The sequence below is a fragment of the Tauraco erythrolophus genome, chromosome 27 (genome assembly GCF_009769465.1).
Source record: "Tauraco erythrolophus isolate bTauEry1 chromosome 27, bTauEry1.pri, whole genome shotgun sequence".
NCBI lineage: Eukaryota > Metazoa > Chordata > Aves > Musophagiformes > Musophagidae > Tauraco > Tauraco erythrolophus.
In genome coordinates this window covers 5,833,846-5,857,212 of record NC_141491.1, presented here as the reverse complement: position 1 = coordinate 5,857,212, position 23,367 = coordinate 5,833,846, and the positions used below count along the sequence as shown (strand labels likewise).

At 56.5% G+C, this 23,367-nt stretch overlaps 1 protein-coding gene across 1 annotated transcript; it reads left to right on the top strand.

Moving 5' to 3' along the window:
* The first annotated feature begins 1,408 nt into the window (after positions 1 to 1,408).
* LMOD1 (leiomodin 1) lies at positions 1,409 to 22,157 on the top strand. Its single transcript, XM_086627401.1, has 3 exons — positions 1,409 to 1,669; positions 19,680 to 21,257; positions 22,131 to 22,157. Exons 1-3 carry the CDS (start codon positions 1,409 to 1,411, stop codon positions 22,155 to 22,157), a joined length of 1,866 nt encoding a protein of 621 aa, XP_086483527.1.
* The last annotated feature ends 1,210 nt before the right edge of the window (positions 22,158 to 23,367 follow it).

Below are 23,367 nucleotides of genomic sequence, written 5' to 3'. Positions count from 1 at the left end.
AAGAATGTGCGTTTCTCGTCAAAACGGGGAGTGTCTGGTTTGTAACACAAGGCAGTGGGAGACTCACCTGGAGCACCAGTGCTCTGATGGGATCCAAGCCAGGGAGATGGGCAGAGAAGGTAATTAGACTGACAAGGGAAACCTTCTGAGAGCTTATTTTACTGAAGGAGACCAAAGGGCTGCTTCTCGGACTAGCAAAGAGAGAGGCCTGAGAGCAGGCGGGTATGAGGAGGACGATAAAGGATGAAGGGAAAAGGAGGAAGCTGGCAGGATAACGAATGGGTACAAAACGTTGTGCATGGGGTAAAGCTTCCTTGGAACTTGGAGAGAAGATCCCATCTGCCTCTGTCCCTCTGGGAGAATCCGCAGGTGCCAGTAAGCTGCTTTATGGATTAGGGTGATGGAAAGTGGGTGCCTTCAACCAAAGCCTGGGCTTAGGGCACCGCCCGAACCAGAAGCAGGAGAGGCTCGGGAATTCTATGCAGAAGGAGGGATGTCTGGAGGGCTTGGCGAGGGGAAACAGGAATGTTGTGATGAAGAGCAGCTGCAGAAACTCCCCTGCAGAGGACAGGGAATCGCCAGAAGCTCCGATAAAGCGACCTGGGGACGTGCTGGGGTCCAACTCCACGGAGCGAGGAGCAGGCGCCGGGCAGGGCTGGCACTCACTGCCACCTCCTCCCCGCTCCGAAGGTGCTGGGCTTCGCACATCCTTTGTAGCAAAACCATTCTGCACCAGCCGCGCAACCCCCCACCACCGCTTTTCCCGAGGGGCTGTGAGCTTTGGCTAACCACGGCAGCGGGATGAAGATGACATTTTCTCCGGTGCGAGCACATTCTTGCCGATTTCAGCCAAGAGCTGTCACCAACGCAGCAGGAACTGTCCCCTCCTATAGCGGAGGAGACGCCTCGTATCTTCGGAGCCACGCTGGCCTCTTTACTAGCCCTCCGGCACCGACAGGCACATGTTAGGGATGTGCCTCCCCACCCCCCGGCTCGCCAGCCTGCCAGCTCCTGCATTTTTGCCTGTTTTCTCACAAGGCTGGCCCATTGCCTTTAAAAGGCTATATGCTCCGGACTAAATTTGGTCATGCAGCTCTGCATGGTTCCCTGGAATGTCCTCGGGTTTCAGGCTCCTCTGATAGCACCATTCCCCGCCTCCCACTGGGTTCCATTGGCTTCCCAGCACCCGAAATCTCGGCTGGATCTTGTAATTGGCCAACTCTTGGACCGAGGGGTGTCCCCTCTTTATAACCACTATATCCCGGGCTGCAGCCGGTTGAGAGCTGCGGAGGTTTAACACTTCAGCACCTGCTGCCGCTGAGGAAGCAGCGTTGGAGCTTCGGCTTCTTTTTTTCTCCTTCCTTGGGTACCACACACAACCGCAACCGTGTCTCGCCAACGAGCCAAGATGTCCAAAGTGGCCAAATATCGGCGACAAGTTAGTGAAGATCCAGATATTGACAGTTTGTTGTCAACTCTGTCTCCAGAGGAGATGGAAGAGCTGGAAAAGGAGCTGGATGTGGTGGATCCAGATGGAAGCATCCCTCTGGAGCTCAGTCAGAAAAACCAAACGGAGAATTCCCCACCCGGCCCGCAAAACTGCGACGCGATGCTCAATCACTGCGAGAAGGAGCCCAGGAAACAGATTCGGAGGGAGCAGTCGATAGACGTAAGTCCCATCTCCCCACGCTTGAGCTGTTGCTGTCACAAAGGCAGGGGCATCCCTGTGAACTCGCCGGGCGGGTTCGGGGGGCGGGATGGAAAACGGGAACCCCGAGAAAGGCGCGCTGTGCTTGCTAAAGAGGAATAGCTGTCACGGAGAGTCCAGAGGAGCGAGGCAGGGAGCTGATCCCGGCGCTCCGGGAGGGAACAGGGTGTTTCATGATATCCTGGTGTTCTTTGCAAAGCCAAAACCTGTGCTGGTGCCAGGGATTTTCTCTCTGCCTCTGCTCCAACACCCTTTGGCAGGGCTGGCAGCAGAGGTGGTACTCCCAGAAGGTGGCTGGAGGGTCCCGTGCAGTGGCAGTGATCCCATGGGCTGCGTTTCTTTTTCCTCCTGGTTTTTTTTCCCTTTGGACTTCTCCAGACTCTCGGTCCCTTCAGTTCCTCCTGTGCAAAAGCTTAAACAGTCTCTGGTTCTTGCGGAATAAAAAAAGTTTGCTGCTTTGTGCAAATCTCCTCAAAAAGTAGGTTTTGCCCCAAACCGTATGTTTTGTGTTTATTGTTCTGTTAAAATTCACTCTTTTATTTTGATTTGGGTGCATTTATCCCATTCTTTGCACCTGGCAAATCCTTTAATAGCGTGCTTTGAGCTGGAAAGCTTCATGCCAGCCTCTCTCCTCTTTTTGTGCTTTGCCTCCGTGGGAGCCAATCCCACTTCTCGGTAACATTTCTTAACCTCTGCACTAAGAATATTTGGTATGTGCTTCGTGCGTGGGAGGCTGGGAAGCATTTGGTTTCCCTAGTTTTTCACGGCGGGCTGAGCCAGAAAGTGAGAGAAGGAGACTCTTCAGATATTTATCTGTGTAGTCACCGGCAGATTTCGTATCCCAGGCTGGGTTCACATCTGCTGTGACGGGCCAGGGCTGAGGAATATCGGCAGCGTAAGCAGAGCAGAGGTTTCTGTGGGTACCCCTCTTAAGAGACTGCTCTGGCTTTGATTCCTTCTCTATTCCGGGTCACTCAGCAGTGCCCTGGATCTTCCAGCTGAGTAATCGAGCTCTAACTAGCCCGTGAGCGCTTGGAAATAGCTCTTTATGGGGAGTTTGTTATAGCAGGATCCTCTCCTGGCCAGGGCCTGGGAGAAAACAGGGAGAAAAAGATGGAAATTGCAGCTATGGGAGAAATAAAGGAAGGTGGATTTTGAAGATCTGAACAAGGGGTTAAACAGTTCCCCCCACTCCTCTCCAAGCTCAGGCTGGTGCCGCCTGGGAGCATTCCCCTGGCTGTGAGGACAAGGCACTCGCAGCCTTCACCTTCTATATGTGGCGTTCGGCGTGGGCTGGGGGACAGAAAGCACCCTGCCCCTCGCCACGGGAGCACTGGGCTGATTCTCCCACCAGTGGGCTGGTGGAAAATGTCCCCGTGGTGAGGAACTGCAGGTGCTGCAGGACAAACTTACCTGGATCAGGAGGAAAGGAGGAAATTTGGAGGTTTTGGAAAAAAAAAGAGAGCTGGGAAATTGGTTAAACGTTATTTGGGAAGATGCCTGAGAGCATATGTGTGCCTGCGTGCTGCGGGAAGGGCTTGGGATGGTGGCAAAGGGTGGCACGGGGAGGAGAAATGCCCTGGGAGAGGGTGCACAGCTCTGTGGCTGGCAGGGGTGGCAGTGACAGAGATCCTGGGAAAAGCACTCGTTGTGCTCTGCTTCCAACTTCAGTAGTTCTGAGCCGTGGAAGACAAAGCAGGTTGGCTGCAGGTCAAATTTGTTGGTGGAACTGTCCCAGTTAGATTGCGTTGCAGTAACTGGATATGGCAGAACTGACTTTCTTCTTCTATTTCAATCCCTGGAGGCCAAGAAAAAAAATATCCTCCACCCCTTCCTCCTTGGCATTGTTAGGACCTGGGATTAGCACCTAGAAAATGCCAGCTTGCAGCCCATGCTGGTGGTGGAGCAGGGCTGTTACTCCACCATGGGGCATGAGGATGGGATGGGACGGGATGGGACGGGACGGGATGGGACGGGACGGGGTGGGATGGGACGGGGTGGGATGGGATGGGATGGGATGGGATGGGATGGGATGGGATGGGATCATCAGACCACAGAAGCAATCGCAGAAACCAGCCCAGGAAGCCAAGGGTTCCCTCCGTCCAAGGAAGCCTCAGGGCTATGTTTTGCTGCAGGATGGAGCGAGAACACGGAGCCATCCAGAGCCTCCCAGGCGGCTCCTGAGCTCTCACCCAACTGCTCAGAGCTCTGAGGCCTCTGCTGACAAATCCCTCCCTCGTGTCAGTGGATTTCACGCTGCAGCAGGCAGCGAAGCACTCGTTCCTGCCAACGCGGGCGTTGCGGCTGCACGCCCACGGGGGATGGCATTCCCCTGGCCCCGTGCAGGCATCACCCCTCCGCGTCTGTCCCTGCCTCTCACCCTTGGCAGCTCCCAGCGTTGTGCATCACCAGCCCCCGCAGCGTGCACCATCGCCGAGCGAACGCGTCGAGCAAACCCTCTGCAAGCGGGACGCAGACGCGCGAACGCGGGAGGGAAGCGCGGGCACGAAGGCAGGGAAGGAACGGGATGTCCTTCCAGCGGGACCAGCCCTCTGAACATCTGGAAGATGTTATCCTGCGTCTGTGATGTCTCCTCGGCAGGGAGGGACAGCAGGTTCGATTCTTGTCCTTGAACTACACAGAGTTTGTAGGTCCGTAGGTGCTTTGCACGAAGCCACTGGGGGTAGGAGATATCAGGGAGTTCCGTCGTGCCTCGGGCTGTATCATTATTCCTAAACCTCATTTTCCAAAGCTGGGAGGTGACTGGGTCGCAGCCCCCACAGTGCAACGGCTGCTCCGGCTCCCCGTGGCGTGCCAGGAGCGGGGCCGGGGCAGGATCCGTGCGGGGCCGGCAGCACGCGGACCCAAACCGCTGCGTTTCTGTCTCCCCACCTATTTTTCCTCCTCCCTCCTGTTCTTCCCTCCCTCCTTTGCCCCCTCTCTGGGCCGTGGCTGGTGGGACGTTGTCTGTTAGCTGGGACGTGCAGGGACTTCTCCAAAGTGCAAAATAAGGTATTTTAAAGGGAAAGGTTGAGGTTTTGCCCATCTCACAGTTCTTCTTGCAGTCACTGCTCTGTTCTTGAACCAGCTCCAGGCACCCCCATTCCCTTCTAAATATTGGGAGGAGTGGGTATATTTAGAAATATTGTAACTGCATAATAACACGTCTTCTTAGCGATGAAAAGGGCAAACTTGGGTAACCAGGAAGCAGTTTATAAACAGCCCAAAATAGACGTGAGCTTTGCCCTAACTTCTCCGCACCGGGGAGCCAAATTCACATCTCGGCGATGCGTTAATTAATTAATCACTCTTCATTTTGCGTTGCGAACGCGTGAAAACATCCCCCAGTTCAACAGTGGGCCTGGGGACAGGGCCTCTCTTCGGATGCGCTCTGCAAGACCTTCCTGCAGGTCTGTGTATCGAGGGAGCCAAAGTTAAACTAATATTCATGAGTAGGTAAACGAGGAGATGATTTCTAACAGCTTGTGGCTCTTTACCGTAGCAGGTGAAGACAAAATGAGAGAAAAACGTCAGTTAGAAACGTGCTGTAAAGTTGAAGCAGTGGCATTATAGAATCACAGAATCATGGAATGGTTTGGGTTGGAAGGGACCTCAAAGATCATCTAGTTCCAACCCCCCTGCCATGGGCAGGGACACCCTCCACTACACCAGGTTGCCCAAAGCCTCATCCAACCTGGCCTTGAACACTGCCAGCGATGGGGCAGCCACAACTTCTCTGGGCAACCTGCTCCAGTGCCTCAGCATCCTCAGAGGGAAGAATTTTTTTCTTGGATCTGATCTAAATCTCCCCTCTTTCAGTTTAAATCCATTGCCCCTTGTCCTGTCACTGCACACCCTTGTCCAAAGCCTCTCTCCAGCTTTCTTGTAGCCCCTTTAGGTGCTGGAAGGTCTCCCCAGAGCCTTCTCCAGGCTGAACAGCCCCAACTCTCCCAGCCTGTCTCCATACAGAGGTGCTCCAGCCCTCGCACATCTCCGTGGCCTCCTCTGGACTCGCTCCAGCAGCTCCGTTAACCGAAGGATGATTTCTCTGGGGGCACAGCTCACTTGCTGTCACCCGAAATCTTTGCATCGTGCCTGGGATTCCTCTTGAGAAGAGGAAAAGCCGTCTGTGCCGGGGGATGGGGGCTCGGTGCGGGTGTCTCTGCGGGATGGGCTTCTCTGGCAGCTGAGCTGTGTGAAGAGATGGGGTTTGGGGGATCTAGGCCAGCTGGGTTTGTCTCCAGTTCTTCCTCTGCTGTTGGTGACTTTTCTTTAAAAAGAATATTTCTATGCGTATGCACACCCCAGAGACACCCCCATCTTTCCCACGGGCATTCGGTCACTCCTAAACCCCCTCGGGGTCACCTTTGCTGGGAGGGACCTGGCTGAGAAGAGCTACCCGATGGGAAGGACCGCCGCTCCGTGTGAACCACGTGGGCCATGGGAGCCGGTGCTTTGGTGGACGCGTGCTCCTTCGCAGTTGCCATATCCAGAGCAGGTTTTCCTTTTCAAAGCATGCCACAAAATCCACCTGCTGCTGCTCTTCTTGGCTCTACTTGGATTCCCACCTGGCCTCACCACAGGGTCCCAGAACACTGAGCACCCGGTGGCAGGGGCAGCCCCTCCTTGTGCTCTCCTTCTCCAGCACCACCAGCTTCCCTGGGAATGGATGGAGCCTCCATCCCTCAACTTCACCTGTAAGGAAAGGATATCTGGATGTCCCAGTCCTGTCTGAGTCCCCAGTCCCACCTCCCAATGGGGCTGCACTGATTTCATGCTGCTTCAAGCAGGGATGGCTGGGAAAGTGCAGGGAAACTGCTTGTGGGGGCATGTCCTGGTTTTGACTGGGACAGAGTGAGTTTCTCTTTTTAGCAGCTGGAAGAGCTCTGGGGTTTGGTTTTAGTCTGGAATTCGCTATAAGAAGAACATGGATAGCGCAGCGATGTCTATAGTTGATACTGAGACCTCAAGGACTTTTCAGCTTCCCATGTTTTGCCAGTGAGCAGGAGCACAACAGGCTGGGGGGGAGCATGGCCGGGACAGAAGATCCACAACTCCCCTTAGGATTTGAACTTGGACTTAGGCTTGAGGGCCAAAGTGGCCAATGGAGAATTCCAGATCATGTGGCGTCATGCCCAGTATATAGAGGAGGGCTGACTGGCAAGAAGGGCTCTTGCTCTGCCAGGGGCTCTCACTCTCTGACTCGTGGAGTGCTCTCTCTCTTTCTCTTTTCGGGCCTATTGCTCATCTGGGATTCGCAGTGTTGGGAATTATCTGTTTCGGAATCATTTACCGGGACAGGACAGTGTTGGTCACCAGGTGGTGAGCAATTGCACTGTGCATCACTTGTTCGTAAAAGTTATTATCATTATACATATATATTCTTATATTAGTGTCATTATTACTTCTAATTTTATGTTATTGTTATTGTTAAATTGTTCTTATCTCAACCCACGAGTCTCCTTCCCTTTTCCCCTTTGATTCTCTTCCCTGTTCCTTGGGATGGGTGAGGCTGAGCGCGTGGCTGCGTGGCTTTTAGTTGCCAGCCGGGCTAAACTGCGACAGGGCATTATCCTAATTACGGAGGAGATTCATCCCAGGGCCACAAAAACTCTTCTTTAGCAACAGATGGTGGATGTCTCTTTCCATGTGAGCCTAGGGAGCAGCTCCTTGGAGGAGAAGGCTCTGAATGGGAGGAGACACTGCATGCCAGGGCAGATGTTCACAGTGCAGGTGGCCCCTGTAATTTTGTCTCCGGAAGGCTGAACACCCTTCCCACAGGAGAAGCTCAGGTGGCTCAGGCAAAGGTCTTCCATCCCTTCCTCTCGGATGACCGCTCCCCAAGTGCACTCCTGAGCAGACAGGCCACCCTCCTGTTCCAGCTCCATGCATCCTGATCCCTGCAGGCTGCTTGGCCTGGCCCAGAGCTCCTGGGGACATCCTTGTGTCCCCAAGCACTCTTCGCTGTAGGTTCATACAGCTGGCAGTGAGTGGTGGGACACCGTTCTTCTTGTCCAGGTGTCGATGCGGACGGAAAAGCCGTGACCTTGGAGGGAGTTTACTTAATCCAGATGCAGCACATTCAAAGGACGCTGGTGCCAAGAGGGCAACAGGTCCTATTGCCACCGATCAGGATTACAAAACTCCTTGGGAAGGTCTTGTAAAAAGTCCTGCCTTCCTTTCTAACGTACTGGGGGGTCTGCGTGTAGGCTCGGACATGGGTGGTATTTAATCCAGTTACCAGTGGCTGTATGTGGAGGGAGATCCCATGAAAAGTGAAGATCTCTACCAGTGAGCCCTTCTTCAACACCACGGAGAAACAAGTTTGTATTTATATTTCTTATTAATGCTCAAAGCTTGTCATCTTTTCGTGAAAACATCTGGAGGAAAAACAAGCTCCACGTTTAACTAGCTGGGACAGACTCCAGGGAAACGGTAAATGAGGGAGAAGAAGTGGTTGTATCATTCTTCAAGCATCTTACCAGTCTGTGACTGACACAAACGTATCTAAACTCTGCTGTTCTGTTTATCAGCCAGTTCTGTCCATATGCCAAGACTGTTCCTTCTCTCTTCCAAGAGTCTACACCAGTTCCCAGCTCTTGCCTTTCTTTTAACCATGTCCTGGGCAGGTCTCTTGCAGTCTGGGTGCCGCCTTTTCTCTCATCAGGACAAGTTATTCTTCTGCCCAGCTCCTGGCCTCCAAAAGAGGTGTGAGAGATGGGTGGCGTGGCAGCATTCTTTCTCCTGGTGCTTCTCCAGCAGCATTTGACTCACGCTGGGGTGGCCAAGGGACAAAGGTGTGAGTCCTTCCACTAGTACAGAGTGGGAATGGAGCTGGTGGCTCCCTGGTTTTTATGTTGCTTCTGCCAGGGAAATCATAGAACCATAGAACGGTTTGGGTCGGAAGGGACCTTCAAGACCATCCAGTTCCAACCCGCCTGCCACGGGCAGGGACACCCTCCACTACACCAGGCTGCCCAAAGACTCATCCAACCTGGCCTGGAACATTTCCAGGGATGGGGCAGCCACAACTTCTCTGGGCAACCTGTGCCAGTGCCTCAGCACCCTCAGAGGGAAGAATTTCTTCCTTAGATCTGATCTAAATCTCCCCTCTTTCAGTTCAAAGCCATCGCCCCGTGTCCTGTCACTACACACCCCTGTCCAAAGCCCCTCTCCAGCTTTCCTGTAGCCCCTTTAGGCACTGGAAGGTGCTGGAAGGTCTCCTCGGAGCCTTCTCTTCTCCAGGCTGAACAGCCCCAACTCTCCCAGCCTGTCTCCAGAGCAGAGGTGCTCCAGCCCTCGGATCATCTCTGTGGCCTCCTCTGGCCCCGCTCCAACAGCTCCATCTCCTTCTGATGTTGGGGACCCCAGAGCTGAACGCAGCACTGCAGGGGGGTCTCACATTTTGAAATAAACCAAAGGTATCGAGTTGTTCCTATTTGGTTCTTAAAGGAGGCCACAGATGGTCTCTGCTTCGTGGCCTCTCCAGCCTGCTGCAGAACAGCCCATCCAGGAGAGCCCTTTTATTTCTCACCTTTCGTTGTTCAGAAATGAAAACCGTCGTTCTTCGTTTCTGAAAACGTACCAGCCCTGTAATGAGAAGGACGAGCATCGGAAGCGAGAGCTGTCAGCCAGCAGCAGCCGGTAAAACAGCCCTCCAAGGCCAAAAGAGAAGCAGGAACGATGCCACGAGAGAGAACCGCGGGATCTGCAGTGTAGGGAACGGCTGCAGCGAGTGTGGTGGCAACGCACCCAGGTCTGAGCCGCGTTTCTGAGCAAAGGTGTGAGCAGGAACCTCACGGCCAGGTCGGTGGTTTTCTACCCGTTGGGAAACAGTGGCAGAAACCTTGTTTTGCTGTGAGCGGGGCGAGTGGCAGCACAAGGCGTTCCCAGTGACTCGTAGGTCATGCCGAAGGCACGCTGTCCGTCTGGGAGAGACACGGTCCATCTAAGGGCACAAGCAGGACAGAAAAAGCTGAATTTCTAGTCAGACTGAAAAAAAAAAACAAGAGTAAAAAGCTGAGATCTATATTTACATAAACCATAAGTGCGATGCAGATAAATCCATGGAAATGCTTGGAGTGTTTAGCTTATATGGACCGAGCTGCCCAGGAGGTTTATTGTCTGTTTATGTTGAGCTGATAAATAGACATACAGAGGAGGAGAAGAGCTGGGATCCTTTACGTATCGCTTTCTTCCACAGCGTTATGACATCATTTGCGTGCTAAAACGGTCTCGGTGACTCAGCTCCCAGCAGGACGCTGGGATTAACCGGTCGTGTCACTCAAGCCCACCCTTTGCCGCGGTGGGAACGGCAGCACGACGGAGCGAGAGGATCTCACTTGGCAGGGGAGGGGGTATCAGGGCACTTGTTTTGAAGTCACGGCGTGGTTGGCGGCAACGGTGGTGGACCAGCCACACCATGGAGTGACCTGAGTCCTGCTCGGTCCTGTCCCCTGCCCAGAGCGTGGTGCAACGGTCGGGAACAGCCAGGAGCAGGAGCTGCAGGAATGCAACAGGAGAGGTGACAGCCCGGGGTCACAGAGCTGTTCTGGTTTGTGCAGCCCGTTGACGTTGGGTTGAGTAGCCCAGGGCTGAGACACGGTATATTGGCCCTGAGCAACCTGATCTAGTTGGAGATATCCCTGTTTGTTGCAGGGGGGTTGGACTAGATGACCTTTGAAGGTCCCTTCCAGCCCTAACCATTCTATGATTCTATGATTCTATGATTCGGGTCAGGATTTATGCCGAGACCTGCCGGATGCTGCCGAGGGCTCCGAGCTTCACGGCAGAAGGCAGATGTGCCAGCACGGGAACCAGCACCCGCGCAGCCGCGAGAGCTGCCCGCAGCAGAAAGGGAGCTGCAGTTTGCTTCCTTTCAGGGAAGATCTTCAGTTTCTAACTAGAAACCAGAACTAGAGGTCGTGTCTCCTGGCATGCCCTGCTTTATCTCATTAAGCGTTGCGTTCTGGGCTACAGCTCCCACGTGGTGTGGGAGCCGAAGGAGCCAGTGCTCCTGTTTCTCGTAAGCTATTAAAGGGTTTTGACCACCAAACCAGCTCTCTGATTTTGGCAGGTGGGCACCTGGGGCTGGGGCTCATGTCACCTGCTTCGAAGACCTTGATTCATCCTCCCACACCAGGTGACCGTGGCCACCAGTAATGCCATGGGGTGTCTGTGATGGTCCCATGGGAGACCTGCACCAGCAAGGGGCCTGGAGATGCTTTCCATGTAGTCCCAGGAGGCTGGGAGCCAGAGTCCTGCTTCTTGAGCATCCAGTCCCCGTGACGCAGAGGACAGGAGACAGGATTTAAGACTCACTCGAGCTGAATTGCAGTTGTTCTCTTCCTAAAAATCTGAGGAATGCTCTTCGTGGGCTGCCCACAGAGCACGCCAGGCAGAAATCCAGCCTTGAGGTGGCCACGGTGGGAATCGCGGACACTCGCTGCCCTCTGCAACCTCTGCCGAAGAGGAGGCGATCAGAGAAAAGGTCTTGTCTTGGGAATATCCTGGTCAGCCATGGCTGTGCCAGGAGAAGGGGCTGGGAATACAACGGATAGAAGAGAAAAACACCGACTTCTAAAACAGGTTTTGTTATAAAAGCAGAAGTTTCCATCTGAAGAGGACCCAGTGGCTTTCGGGGCTTTCTGGAAAATGGCTGCACGTCATTGTGGAAGGGTTGGAGCTATTCTTTTAAAGAGAGCCCAGCTGAAACGTTGGTTGTCGGGCGCAGTTCAGCGATGAAGGCAAAGCAAGGCAAAAGTCAGGGCCAGGAGTCGTCCAGTCTCCGGAGGACAGCGCTGCGCCTCGGGAGGAGGATGTTTGTGAAAACGTTGGCCTGGGAAGTGCAAAGAGACAGTGATATTTGGGGTCAGAAAGGTCTGAGCAGAAGGGAAGGGAAGGGGAATAACTGAGTTCCTCGTTAAAATAACGCTAAGAGCTGAGGCAGGGCAGGGCAAGAAGTTGTTTACATCGCTCTGGGCTTCAGCGCGTGGAGCACGGCCGAGGGGGTCATGCTAGGTCTGTGTGTGTCCCAGTGCTGGAAGCTGAGGTCCTTTCACCCTTGCTTCATGCCAAAAGAATCCAAACGTGCCAAGAGAGAAACTCTTTGCTGCCTGGGAATGGTCCTACCAGCGAGCCCGTGGGAGCCAGAGCTCTGCGGGGCGTCCGGGGGGGTCCGAGCGGGGTATGTCACGACACCAACCCATGATGTTGGCTCGTAGCTAAGGACCAGGAGGGTTGCCCGGGCACTGCCGCAGGCAGAGCAATGCCAGATCCCCTCGTGAGTGGGTGGGTGTCACGTGGACCTGGACTCGGCCATCCTGGGCAGGCAGGGTCAGCAGAAGCCTCGCGGTCCCGCTTCCTCTGGTGGTCTCTGGCAATCCAGGTTTAGTAGCTCTCAGGACTTGGCCAAGGACGTAGCATTTTTTCCAAGAATGTCCTTGGCTCTGAGTTGTCCCCGAGTTACTCAAAACCGGCTGAGGAAGGGAGGAATGGAGCAGCTTGGCCAGCTTGTTGTAGTTTAGCTTGGCTCCAGCAACCATCTCACGTGCCTACAGCGTAATGGCAACGGGTACCCAAATACCCAGGAATGTCAAGTGCAACATAACCTGCCTTTGCCCACTGGCCACCTCAAGGGACTTCTCCATGCCATGGGACAGTCTTGGGGGACATCCCTGTCCTCTGAGAGCTCTTAGTGGCTTGTCCCCAGCCTCCTCAGCTCAGCTCCCTTCGCCCATGGTCAGACTGGTGGGATGGTGGTGGGATGCTGGTGCCACGCTCACAGCCTCTGGCTGGGATTCGGGGTAGCTGGGCAGGACAGAGGGGATGTTGGGGCTCCTTCAGAGCCCACGCCACTGGGTAGGTGTCTCCAGAGGATGGTGCAGATGCCCAAGGTTAGAGCTGTGGGCTCGATCTCAGAGTCTCATGGGGGCTCTGGAGACCTTTGTAGGACTCGGTAGCATGTGTAGGAGAGACTGAAACCCCCCAGGCGGTGGTACCAGATTGGCTCATTAGTTATGGATCTGTAATTCTGCCTAAACCCCCTGCTTCAAATAACCAAACCCAACTTCCTTCCCTTACCAGACTGGTCTGGGAGACCCCAGCTGAGCAACAGTTTTTGGTGAGCTGTCTCCCTGTCTCTCAGAGGCCTTCCCCTCCCCACTTCCCCGCTTTCCCACCTCCAAAAGCCCCTCCATCACTCAGGATTTGCCTGGGACCGATGGAGCTTTGCTGGTGCGTACCTGTTGCCTAAGGCATGCCCTGCCAAGAGATGAACTGGAAAAATGTCCTGTTGGCTGCAGGAGGACTTTATTATCCCAGCAGAGGCTGGGAGAAGGGGACAGTCTCTTGGCCTGGACTCTTTTTCCCAGCCCTACAGCTCTGGAGGGATTCTGGTTGCTTTACAAGGAGCACAGCTCTGGGTGAAGAGTCTCTGTTGGTGGCCAAAGCCACGTGCCAGGCAGCCGGCACGCCAAAACGGCTCTGCCGGTGGAGTTGCTGGAGAGGAAGGAGACAGTGAGTCACAAGAGGAACACTCGTGGGCTCCAGTGGGCTCCAGTGCACGTGCAGGAATTACCTGATGTGGCTGAAATCATTCTTGGATTAATTAAGTTCAGTTGGTCCAGTTGTCCTTCTGCATCTCGGTTACGGGCGGTGATAACTCCTCGGTGCTTGCAAGAGCGTAGGCACAAGACTCGTGCCTACAAGTGGACGCAGCTCAGCTGGCTTGGCTGAAGGTGCCATTTCCACGCCTGGGTGGTTTCCGAAGGCACCAACACTTGCCTCTCGCTTTGCTCCATGTTTTCCCCTTCTGTTCCTCAAGAACAGCTGTCCCCGCAGCGTGGGGGCTGTGCCTCTCTGCTCGGGTGCACGTGAAGCCCGTGTCCCCATTGCCACCCACAGCGAGCAGCAGCCGGAGCCACCAGCCACGCTGGGGCTAATCCTGGATTTTCCAGCGGTGCTGATGGTTGGGGTGGGCCTGATCCTGGCTCAGGCTTCCCCTCGTCTGCTTTTGATGTTCTCATATCAGCTGGGGGGTGGTATCTCACAGCTGGCTTCCAGAGGCCACCAGAGCTGCAGGTGACATTAGCGACCGAGTCAGCGCCAAGCCCGCAGGCTGAGTTCACTATTTCTGGAGCCGTTTTCACGCGCAGGTTGAGCCCTGAGATCTTCTGCTGACAGCCCCCTTTCCTCCTGGGGCGCAGCATGCCACGTGCCCCAGCAGTGACCCTCAGTCCAGTGACCCAGGGCTCTTCTGGTTTCCCTCTTTCAGCCAAGCCCTCCTGAAACCCAGACGGGGCACAGCCCCCCGGAGCCGCTCGGCAGCATGTGCCCCCCGAGGCTTCCATCCTTGCGTCTTGTTCTCCAGCTGAGCCGAGCACGTGGCCGGTGCGGTGGGGTGGTGTGTTCAGCCTGGTCATCTGGGCCATGAGGGACTCTTCCCAGGACATGCCTCTGAAAATAACTGCAGGCTGGTGAAAGCTGGCCCCTTCCAAAGACAAAGCGTTTCTCCTACAAATGTATTTCCATATGTCCCCTCCGCCACCGAGTGACGTAACAGCAGCGGCCGGGCCACAAAGTGCCCCTTCCCTCCAGCTTGGGTACAGGATTTGTGAGTCCCTGGCTTCTCCATCCTCTCCAGCGTGCTCCCCTTGCACTTCAAAACCTGGTTGTGGGCACGGTGGGGTGACCAGCCCTCGTTCGCTGCGCTGGACAAACACCCAGATCGATAGCTACCACCCAAGCTGCGATTTTCGACCCCAAAACGAGCTGTGGGGCTTTCAGGGCAGGAGGTGAGAACCTTGCTCCACCACCACCTCCCCACCACCTGCAGCCGATCTCGGCAGCCCCTCCATTCCCACCCAGCTCCGGCTCGGCCACCCGCTCCATCGCCAGCCCCATCCCTTGCTCAGCAGCGGGAACGGCGCTGCGGACGCTCGGATTCCGGGCAAGAAGTTCCCAGTCTCCTTTGCCTTTTAAGGAAACATCTGAGTGGGTTTGAGGGTTACAAACGCTAACGAGCAATGGCAGTGCTCCTTTTAGTCTATTTAGAGGAAACGGGAAGGCATTTCAGTTCATCAAAACACTGGTGATTAATCAGCCAAGTACCAGGCTGTTTTCATTCGGCTTGTTTTTAAAAGGTCTGACACGCCGGGTAAAAATATTCCCCTAATAATCGTGCCCGCAGCAGAGGGAGCGGCGCGGGAGGGGGTGCAGCGGCGCTGGTTTCTCCGTATCCAGGGTAAATATGTCAGCGCGGCGGAGAGGAGCGAGCAGGCAGGACTCAAGATGGCAATGGAGAGGGTCCGGGGCTGGCGCTGGCTGCTGCGGATGGAGATGACCTGGCTGGTGGCCTGGGCTGCAGGAGAAGGTGCGGGGACAGCCAAGGTTTCCAGCCCAGGGGGAGGATTCCTTTCTCTCTCCTCTTCTGTATCATCCCGCCACGCGGCTCCTCTGCCGAGCTCCAGCTGGAGCTTTATTTCCAGCCTGGAGGTGAGGACTTCTGCACCGTCACCAGGGAGCAGAGCTTGGGCTGGTGTCACCACCCGGGGCTGGCACCTGCAGTGGAGGTGCAGAGGGCACCGAGAGCCTGGGCATGGGTGCAAAGGCAGGAGGGGACGAAGGCATGCTCCCTCCTGGGCACATGCATGGCCAAGAGCAGCTTCTGACCCAGCTTTAGAGATGTTCCCAGTCTCCACCAAGGGATAGAAGGTCTCATGCAGGCAGTGGCTGGCGGGTGAGAGCGACCCTTGGTTTTCGAAACACGGATCTGATCTCTCGCCTGCAAGGTTTTGCTCCTGATTTCCCCCCTTCTGCTGCTGGAGCTGGTGCTTGCAGATGGCCTTCCCCAGCGGGGACAGGGGTGCCACGACCAGGGCACCTCTGCGTTAAATGAAGCAGCTTGGACACCTCTTGCTGCCAGCCAGCACCTCCTGCAGTAAGTTGCAGCTCTTTGGCAGGACCCTTCCGGCACATCCCAAACTCGCCGGACGCAGGCGATCCTGCAAACCCGCACTAAAACCCGCGGCCGGTTACGGCACATCCGTTGTCTTCCCTTTTCCCCCTGCCCGGGGGCACACCTGGATCCTTTTCCCTTCTCCTTTTCCCCCAGCTCCTTTCCCACGTCCTGCTCTCTGGCTCCAGTCCCCTCCTTCCCCAGACCCGTCCCACGCCGCAGCACCTGGACACGTGGCAACACATCCGTGGATGGACGCTCTAACGAGAACCGCGCTAACGATGTGACAGCGAGACATTCCCCGTGGCTTTACTAAGCAGGGATTTGCTGTGCATCTTCTTTTGCTCCAGTTTCACCTTGTCTGGAGAAACCCATTGCTTTCTCTGACCATGGGAGATGTTGGAGGTCCCTCTCTCCAGGGTTTTCTTCCCTTTCTCCAAGATCTGCTCATTCCTGGCCAAAGCCTTCGCTCTGGTTGGTCTTGGATGGTTCAGGGAGCCTAGGGGAGACTCAGGGCTCCCCACTGTCAAGTTGTGTGAGCTCGAGCTGGGAAGGAGAAGGCTTTTTGGAGAGCTGGGTGTGGAGATGAGGCTGCTGGCTCTGACTCAAGGAGCTCTCAGCCTGTGGGCAGGGAAGGGGCGGGGGGACAATTGTCTCTTCTCGCAGGGACCTGCAAGAAACTTCCAACCTGGGACACCCCCAAACACCTTTGAAAGGCACCGTTGGACATGGGGGTGGGGGGACAGAGCGAGGCAGTGTTGTCCTCATCCCCCACACACCCCCTGCCCAGGGCAGACGAGGTTCTTCCTCCACCACGATGCTTCAGGATGTCACTGAGCATCTTTGTACCATCCCAGCCCTGGGAACAGGGCACGTCTTGGTGAGAGGGGCCACTGGCTCAGTGCCAGGGGAGGTGGCATCGCCGGCTCCCTGCAGCCCCCGAGACAGTGGGGTGCTGGCATCAGGACACCTCTGGGAGCCCCATCCTTTGATCCTTGGGGTTTGCAGTAGCGAGGGGCTGTGCGACGGGCTCCGTAGGGGTCTGGCATATGCCTTTCTGTCGCCTGTTTAGGTCCTGCGCAGGAGTGCCAAGAAATCTCTCCGCTAAATAAACAGCACTCTCGTCCCAGATGGCATCTGTTTATACACCAGGTACAAACAGTCCCTGCAGCTGCCCCGCTCGCCGCCGGGCCAGTTCTTTCCACAAAAAAGCAGTCCCCGAGGGCCAGCAGTGCCACACGCTGGGTTGGGCACAGGCACAGGCACTGCCGGGGCCTGGGCTGGGGAACGCACCATGGCTGGGGCATCATCTGGAGGAGGAGGCTGGTCCTGGCTGCAGACCAAGGTCTCTGGATTTGGGGGTTCAAGGCACTGGGTGAAGCCACGGTGCTGTCCCAGCCCTGGGAGGGTCTAGAGGGCTCGTAAAGGTGTCACAGCTGCATCTCCCAGAGGCATCATTCTTCTTCCTTTCCCTGAAGTCCTAAAGTCCCCCCAGCAAGGATGATATTTGCTCTGTCATCTCCTCGCGTTGGTGCTTCCTCCTTCTCCTGCAGCCACCATCACTGTCAGGTCACCAGCATGGCTGCGGTCAAGCTGAGGACGCCCAGATTAATCCCGCAGCTGTGGATCTGAGCCTGACCTAAGTGTGGCTCTGCGGCCGGGCTCCCAGCTAGAGATGTCTCAGCACACCACCCTCTGCTCATCTCTGGGCAGAAACCCCATGGCGCCGGCTGGCACGCAGAGCCGAGCCATGCTGCCGAAGCCAGGCACCCAGGAAGAGCCGGGTCATCCATGAAGGATAGGAGCTGCATGCTCCCCGGCTGTGGAGTGGGGAGAAGGAGGTTAAATTGCCAAACCAAGACGCAGACTTTACGGTAGGGTCCTCCTATGTACAGCAAACTTGGTCCCAACGTCGAGGGTTCATCTGTCCTCAGTCATCTGTTCATAGCGTTGGCTCATCTCCGTTGGGAGTGGAGGTGTCTACTATCTGATGTTCGGGGAGATGAATCCTGCCCCGGTGCTCTGCTCTTACCACATTGCCATAACAAAGTCTCGGTCCTGTGCCTGCGTCTCTCCGGGCACATGAGAAGCTGTGGCTGCCCCATCCCTGGAAGTGTTCAAGGTCAGGTTGGATGAGACTTTGAGCAACCTGGTGTAGTGGAGGGTGTCCCTGCCCATGGCAGGGGGGGTGGAATGAGATGATCTTGAAGGTCCCTTGCAACCCAAACCGTTCCATGATTCTATGAAGTGAATTTGGCGCCATAAGAAAACCAACAGGCTGGAAGGCTGCGGGCACCGAGCTGCGATCAAAGGCTTTGATTGCAGAAGCAGATCTGATACCAATGGGAGACTCTTCCCAGTCCCATCACCCATGGGTGAAGGCTGCACCGAGGCATTTGTTGTGCCTGGATGCTGGTTGCAGCCAGCAGCAATGCCCAGGCCAGGCTGTGCCAAGGGTGAGGTTCAGTTGCTTGACAAAAGTGCCAAAAATTACACGAAAAGGGCGTTTGACTGACAAGAGGCGAATGATCAAATGGCCCTAAAGCATGAAGGGAAAGAGGAATATCCCTTGCTGCCGGGGGTGGTTTGTAAGGAAATAGCCATCAAGCCTTGGGGTTGCATCCCTCTGCTCGCAGGGAGGAGGTGCTGGCTGCCTGGAAAGCCAAAAGCCGGACTAAGCTCCTCCTGCACACCCAAGCCCCGCGACCGCAACGGTGCCGTCGTGGTAAGCGTAAAAGCAAAGGCAAAAATTGCTTTCGAAGAGCGAATAAAGGAACGAGCTGTGCCAGCGGCAGTGATGCCACTCTGCTCATCTCGGACAGCAAAATCTGCATCCTTCCCTCACCACCCCAGTTAAGCTCTTCCCTCCTGTGATGCCTCTGGAAGCAGATGTGCTGGGAGAATCTCGTGCAGTACAGAGCAATAAATGCCGTGTCCCCATTTCCTTGGTTTTCTGCAGGGAGCTCAAAAATGCAAATTTATGTTAAAAGGAGGCCCATTTCAGAGAGCCCAGGGTTGGGTGTGATTGCTGGATCAGCAGTGTCACCCGTGTCACCAGCTGTGGATGCTCCCCTGCTTGCACAGGCATCCGGGCCAGCACGGGAAGCATGTTGGGCTCTGAACTGGGCAAAGCTGCAGAGCATCCAGCTGGAAATCACTTAGGAAAGCTGGAAAAGCACCTGGGGTTCACAGAGGCACAGGCACTAGATCCACCCCTGGTTAAAAAAGTGATTAAAAAGAGGAAACAAGTGGTTAAAACCAGGACAACCCACAGGAGGTGTGATAGGAAGGGGTCGGACAGCGTGGTCTGCTAAGGGAGATGCATCCTGCAGCTTGTTGGGTTATGGTCTGCTCAAGGGGGACGGAGGAGGGTGTCCCACAGACCTCTGGAGCCCTTGGGAAGGGACAGGAGGCAGGAGGAGGGCAGGAGAGCTGCAGTGGGACCTTGGCACGGCTGGGTCCTGCAGGCTCTGCCGACATCGGGGCACTCGGACGCTGAACCCTCCCCCGGACCCGGGCCCTCGGCGGGGTTAAACTCTCCTCTCCCAAAGCACGACCACAGGCTGCAGCGTGCGAACGTGCGGCGGTGTATCATGCCGGGGAGATGGAGGAGACCCTGGCCCGTGTTCAGGGCTAAACCATCAGGATTTGGAGCACGTCGCTCACCTTCCTGAAGAATCCTGGCCGCGGGTCTGTCCCCTGCCAGGGCACAATGGTCCCCTGTGGCATCTCCCCGTTGCCTCCTGGGGACCCTGCATGATGCTTTCACCAGGTTTCTATCAGAAACGCCTGTTTTGGGCAACTCATCCCTTGTAGGCACCGTCTAACACCTTCCTGAGGCCGGGCTGTCCCACATCCTCCCACCATCTTCCCCAGCTGCAGTGCTGCCCCATGGGGCCCCGTGGCTGCTCCGGTGTGACAGAGGTGTAGAGCAGGTGACAATGACACTGGGGTGGTGAATCCAGAGGTCGGAGGCGTCTGTCCCTGTAACACTTCGTGTTCTTCTCTTGTTAGGAAAGCAGATCGAGCGAGAAGAACAAGGGAGCCAAGAATGAAGAAGAAAAAGGAAAGGAAGCGTCTCCCAGAGACCTGGCCCGGAAACGAGATACAAAAGTGGAGAAAGATTCTAAGAAGGAAGAAAGCGTTCAGAAAGCAGACCCAAAAGTTAAAAATGAGGCCGAGATCAAGACCAAAGAGGCGAAGGCTATCAATGACAAGGTCAAGGCCATGGAGAAAAAGCTGATGGGGAAGGACAAAAAGGAGGAAGAGAAGGGCTCAGCGATAAAGAAGGATGCAGGGAAGGATAAAAAGGAGGAAGAAAAGAGCTCAGCAATAAAGAAGGACGCAGGGAAGGATAAAAAGGAGGAAGAAAAGGGCTCGGCGTTGAAGAAAGACGCAGGGAAGGATAAAAAGGAGGAAGAGAAGGGCTTAGCAGCAAAGAAGGAGACAGGGAAGGACAAAAAGGAAGAAGAAAAGGGTTCTGCGTTGAAGAAGGGCACAGGGAAGGAGAAAAAGGAGGAAGAGAAGAGTTCAGGATCAAAGAAAGAAGCAGAAAAAGAGACAAAGGGGGAAGATAAGAAAGCAAAAGATAAAAAAGAAGAGGAAAAGAGTTCAGCTTTGAAAAAAGCAAAGGCAGAGGAGAAAGAGAAATCCCAGCCAGAGGCAGAAAAGGCAGCGGAGGAGAAACAGGAGGCCAAGGAGAGCAGCCCTTCCAAGCCCACCACCGGCGGCTCGCCGGACCAGGCCAAGGACGACGAAGCGTCCAGCATTTTCGATGAGCTCATCGAGAAGGTGAAGAACAACGACGCCGAGGTCACCGAAGTGAACGTGAACAACTCGGACTGCATCAACAACGAGACCCTGGTGCGCTTCACCGAGGCCCTGGAGTTCAACACCGTGGTCAAGCTGTTCGCCTTGGCCAACACCCGCGCCGATGACCACGTGGCCTTCGCCATCGCCATCATGCTGAAGTCCAACAAGGTGCTGACGAGCATCAACTTGGACTCCAACCACATCACGGGCAAGGGCATCCTGGCCATTTTCCGGGCGCTGCTGCAGAACAACACGCTGACGGAGCTGCGTTTCCACAACCAGCGGCACATCTGTGGGGGGAAGACGGAGATGGAGATCGCCAAGCTCCTGAAGGAAAACACCACGCTCCTGAAGCTGGGCTACCACTTTGAGCTGGCCGGCCCACGCATGACAGTCACCAACCTGCTGAGCCGAAACATGGACAAACAGAGGCAGAAACGCCTCCAGGAGCAGAAACTGGCACAGGAGCGTGGGGAGAAGAAAGACCTCCTGGAGGTGCCCAAGCCCGGGACCTTGCCGAAGGGATCCCCCAAGGCATCCCCGCAGCCATCCCCCAAGGCTTCCCCCAAAAGCTCTCCCAAGAAAGGGGGGGCGCCTGCCGCGCCGCCCCCGCCTCCTCCTCCGCTTGCCCCACCGCTGATCAACGAGAACCTGAGGAACTCGCTCTCGCCGGCCACGCAGAGGAAGTTGGGAGACCGGGCGCTGCCGGTCCAGGAGAAGAACTCGCGGGACCAGCTCCTGGCAGCCATCCGCTCCAGCAACCTCAAACAGCTCAAGAAGGCAAGTGCAGGGCCGCGGTGGGGTCACCTCCAGGCAGCACCCACGGGATTAGGCTGTGGGCTGAGGGCTGAGGTCATGTCTGTCGTCACTTGGGTAGTGGAGAGGTGAGGGCTGTCCTTCTCCGGTGCAGGGTACAGAGCAGGGCGTCCGTGGTCCCAGTTCCTGGGGGGAAGATCCATCCCTTTGCCGAGCACACGGGGTGGCCAGATCCATCCTTTCGCGCCATCCCTTGCAGAGCAGGTGGGGTCAGCAGATCCATCCTTGGGCAGAGCATCCAACAGGAGAAGATCCATCCCTTTGCACAGCCCATGGGGTGGGCAGATCCACCTCATCCCAGCAGCCAGGTTTGGTTCCAGGGTTTGGGACACAAGGAAGAAGCCAGCTTTAACCTTTAACCCCAGAGGACGGAAGTCCAGGACCTCCCCATGCAGAAAGGAGCGGTGCTTAGCCGCAGCGAGGGAGTCTACCCCGTGGGCTGGTGTCCCAGCAGGCAAGAGCACACAGGTCCCCAAGGGCAGCAGCTCAGCAAGCTCTTGCTGCCACGTTGGCATGGCTGAACCCACACCCCTGGGGGTGAGAGGTAGCCCAGGGCGGCTGGAGAAGCTGCATCTCCAACACTGGTCCCAGCATGGTGCCTTGAAACGTCTCACTCGCCCCAGGTGCTTTGTGTCCCCGGCCGGGGTGCCACCAGCTGGAGCGTGGGGACAAGCAGCCTGGCCAGGACGAAGAGATGTCCCTGGAGTGCTTGAGCATCTCCGGCAGCGACGGAGAGGGGGGTCCAGCCCCACCACGGCGGGTCTCCATAGAGCGCCCGAGCCCTTCCAGCACCCCCTTTCATTGCTCCCCCCAGTAACGGAGTGTCTTCTCCGGCAGGTGGAGGTGCCGAAGCTGCTGCAGTAGGGAGCGGGACGGCGTTCCCCCCGCGGCCCGGCGTGGCAGCCCCCAGGACACTCGCCTTTCTCGTGACTGTTTCCATGACAAGCCCTTTGGGACCCTGCAGTGACCGACGCCGAGGAGCAGCGATCTCTCTGGGATGGACGGAGGAAGGCCCAGCACGGCCGTCCGACGCGATGCAGTGCGGGAGGAAGACGTCGTATTTATTATTTTCACGGTTGTGAAGCCTTCAAGCTCTTTCTTTTGCCAGCACCGTGCCCCGCTCCGGCCGCCCGGAGATGCCAAGGATCGAGCTGCAGAGCTGGTCCGTACGGGAAACTCCCCTCGGAGTGCGCTGAAGGGGCTTGGCACCCTCCATCCCAGCTTGCCCGCAGGGCCCCCGAGGTGGTCCAGCCCGGGGCGGGCAGAGGTACCCTCCCAGCTTTGTTTTTCAGAGGGGCAGGGGACAGCCAGACCACCGTCCCAGTTTGCCTCCCCGCGGGGTCTCTGGGTGGCCGGAGAATGACGGGGCGCAGGCCCAGCGGTGGGCTGGCAGCTGGCGGGGTGCAGCCTCGGCATCGGGAGGCACTGGGAGGGGAGCAGAGAAGGGAGCAGCCGGGGAAGAGAAGGGGGGATGGAGGCGGTGGGGAGAGGGGGCAGGAGGTGGAGCCGGGGCTGGAGCGGGGGCTCCGGGTGGCATGGATGTCCCCGCAGCCGTACTCGGGCACCGCGGAGCCCCCGGGGCGCTTCATGCCACAGCCCGGCCCGTCCAGGACCATTTTTGAAGCTTTTCAGCCCGATTGAGGTGTGAAGTTTTTTTTCCCTCTTCTTCACCCCGCACCTGCCCCCCACGCAGAAACCAAACCCTCCCCAGGGAGAGAAGGGCTCTCCCGGAGGGTGGAGGGGGGCAAGAGCCGGGGGGTGGCATGTGGCAGCAGTTGCATGTGCTGCCAGCACCACCGTCACCTCCACCCGTGGGCACGGGGCCAGGCACGGACCCAAAGCGGGTTTCGGGGGCGGCGCGGTGCCCAACTGCCTGTGCCCCCCTGTCCCCGCGCGAAGCCTCCGCTCGCGAGTTGTGCGACCGCGGCCACTGCATTGGCAATAAAGCTCACCCCACGCTTGCCCCCGCCTCGGGCACCCTTCTGCACCCCAGGGCCCCAGGAGCGGTGGCACAGCTGGGAGGGGGGCATGGGGGGGTGTTTGGAAATGGGCTCAGCACCCTTCCTGCCCGTGG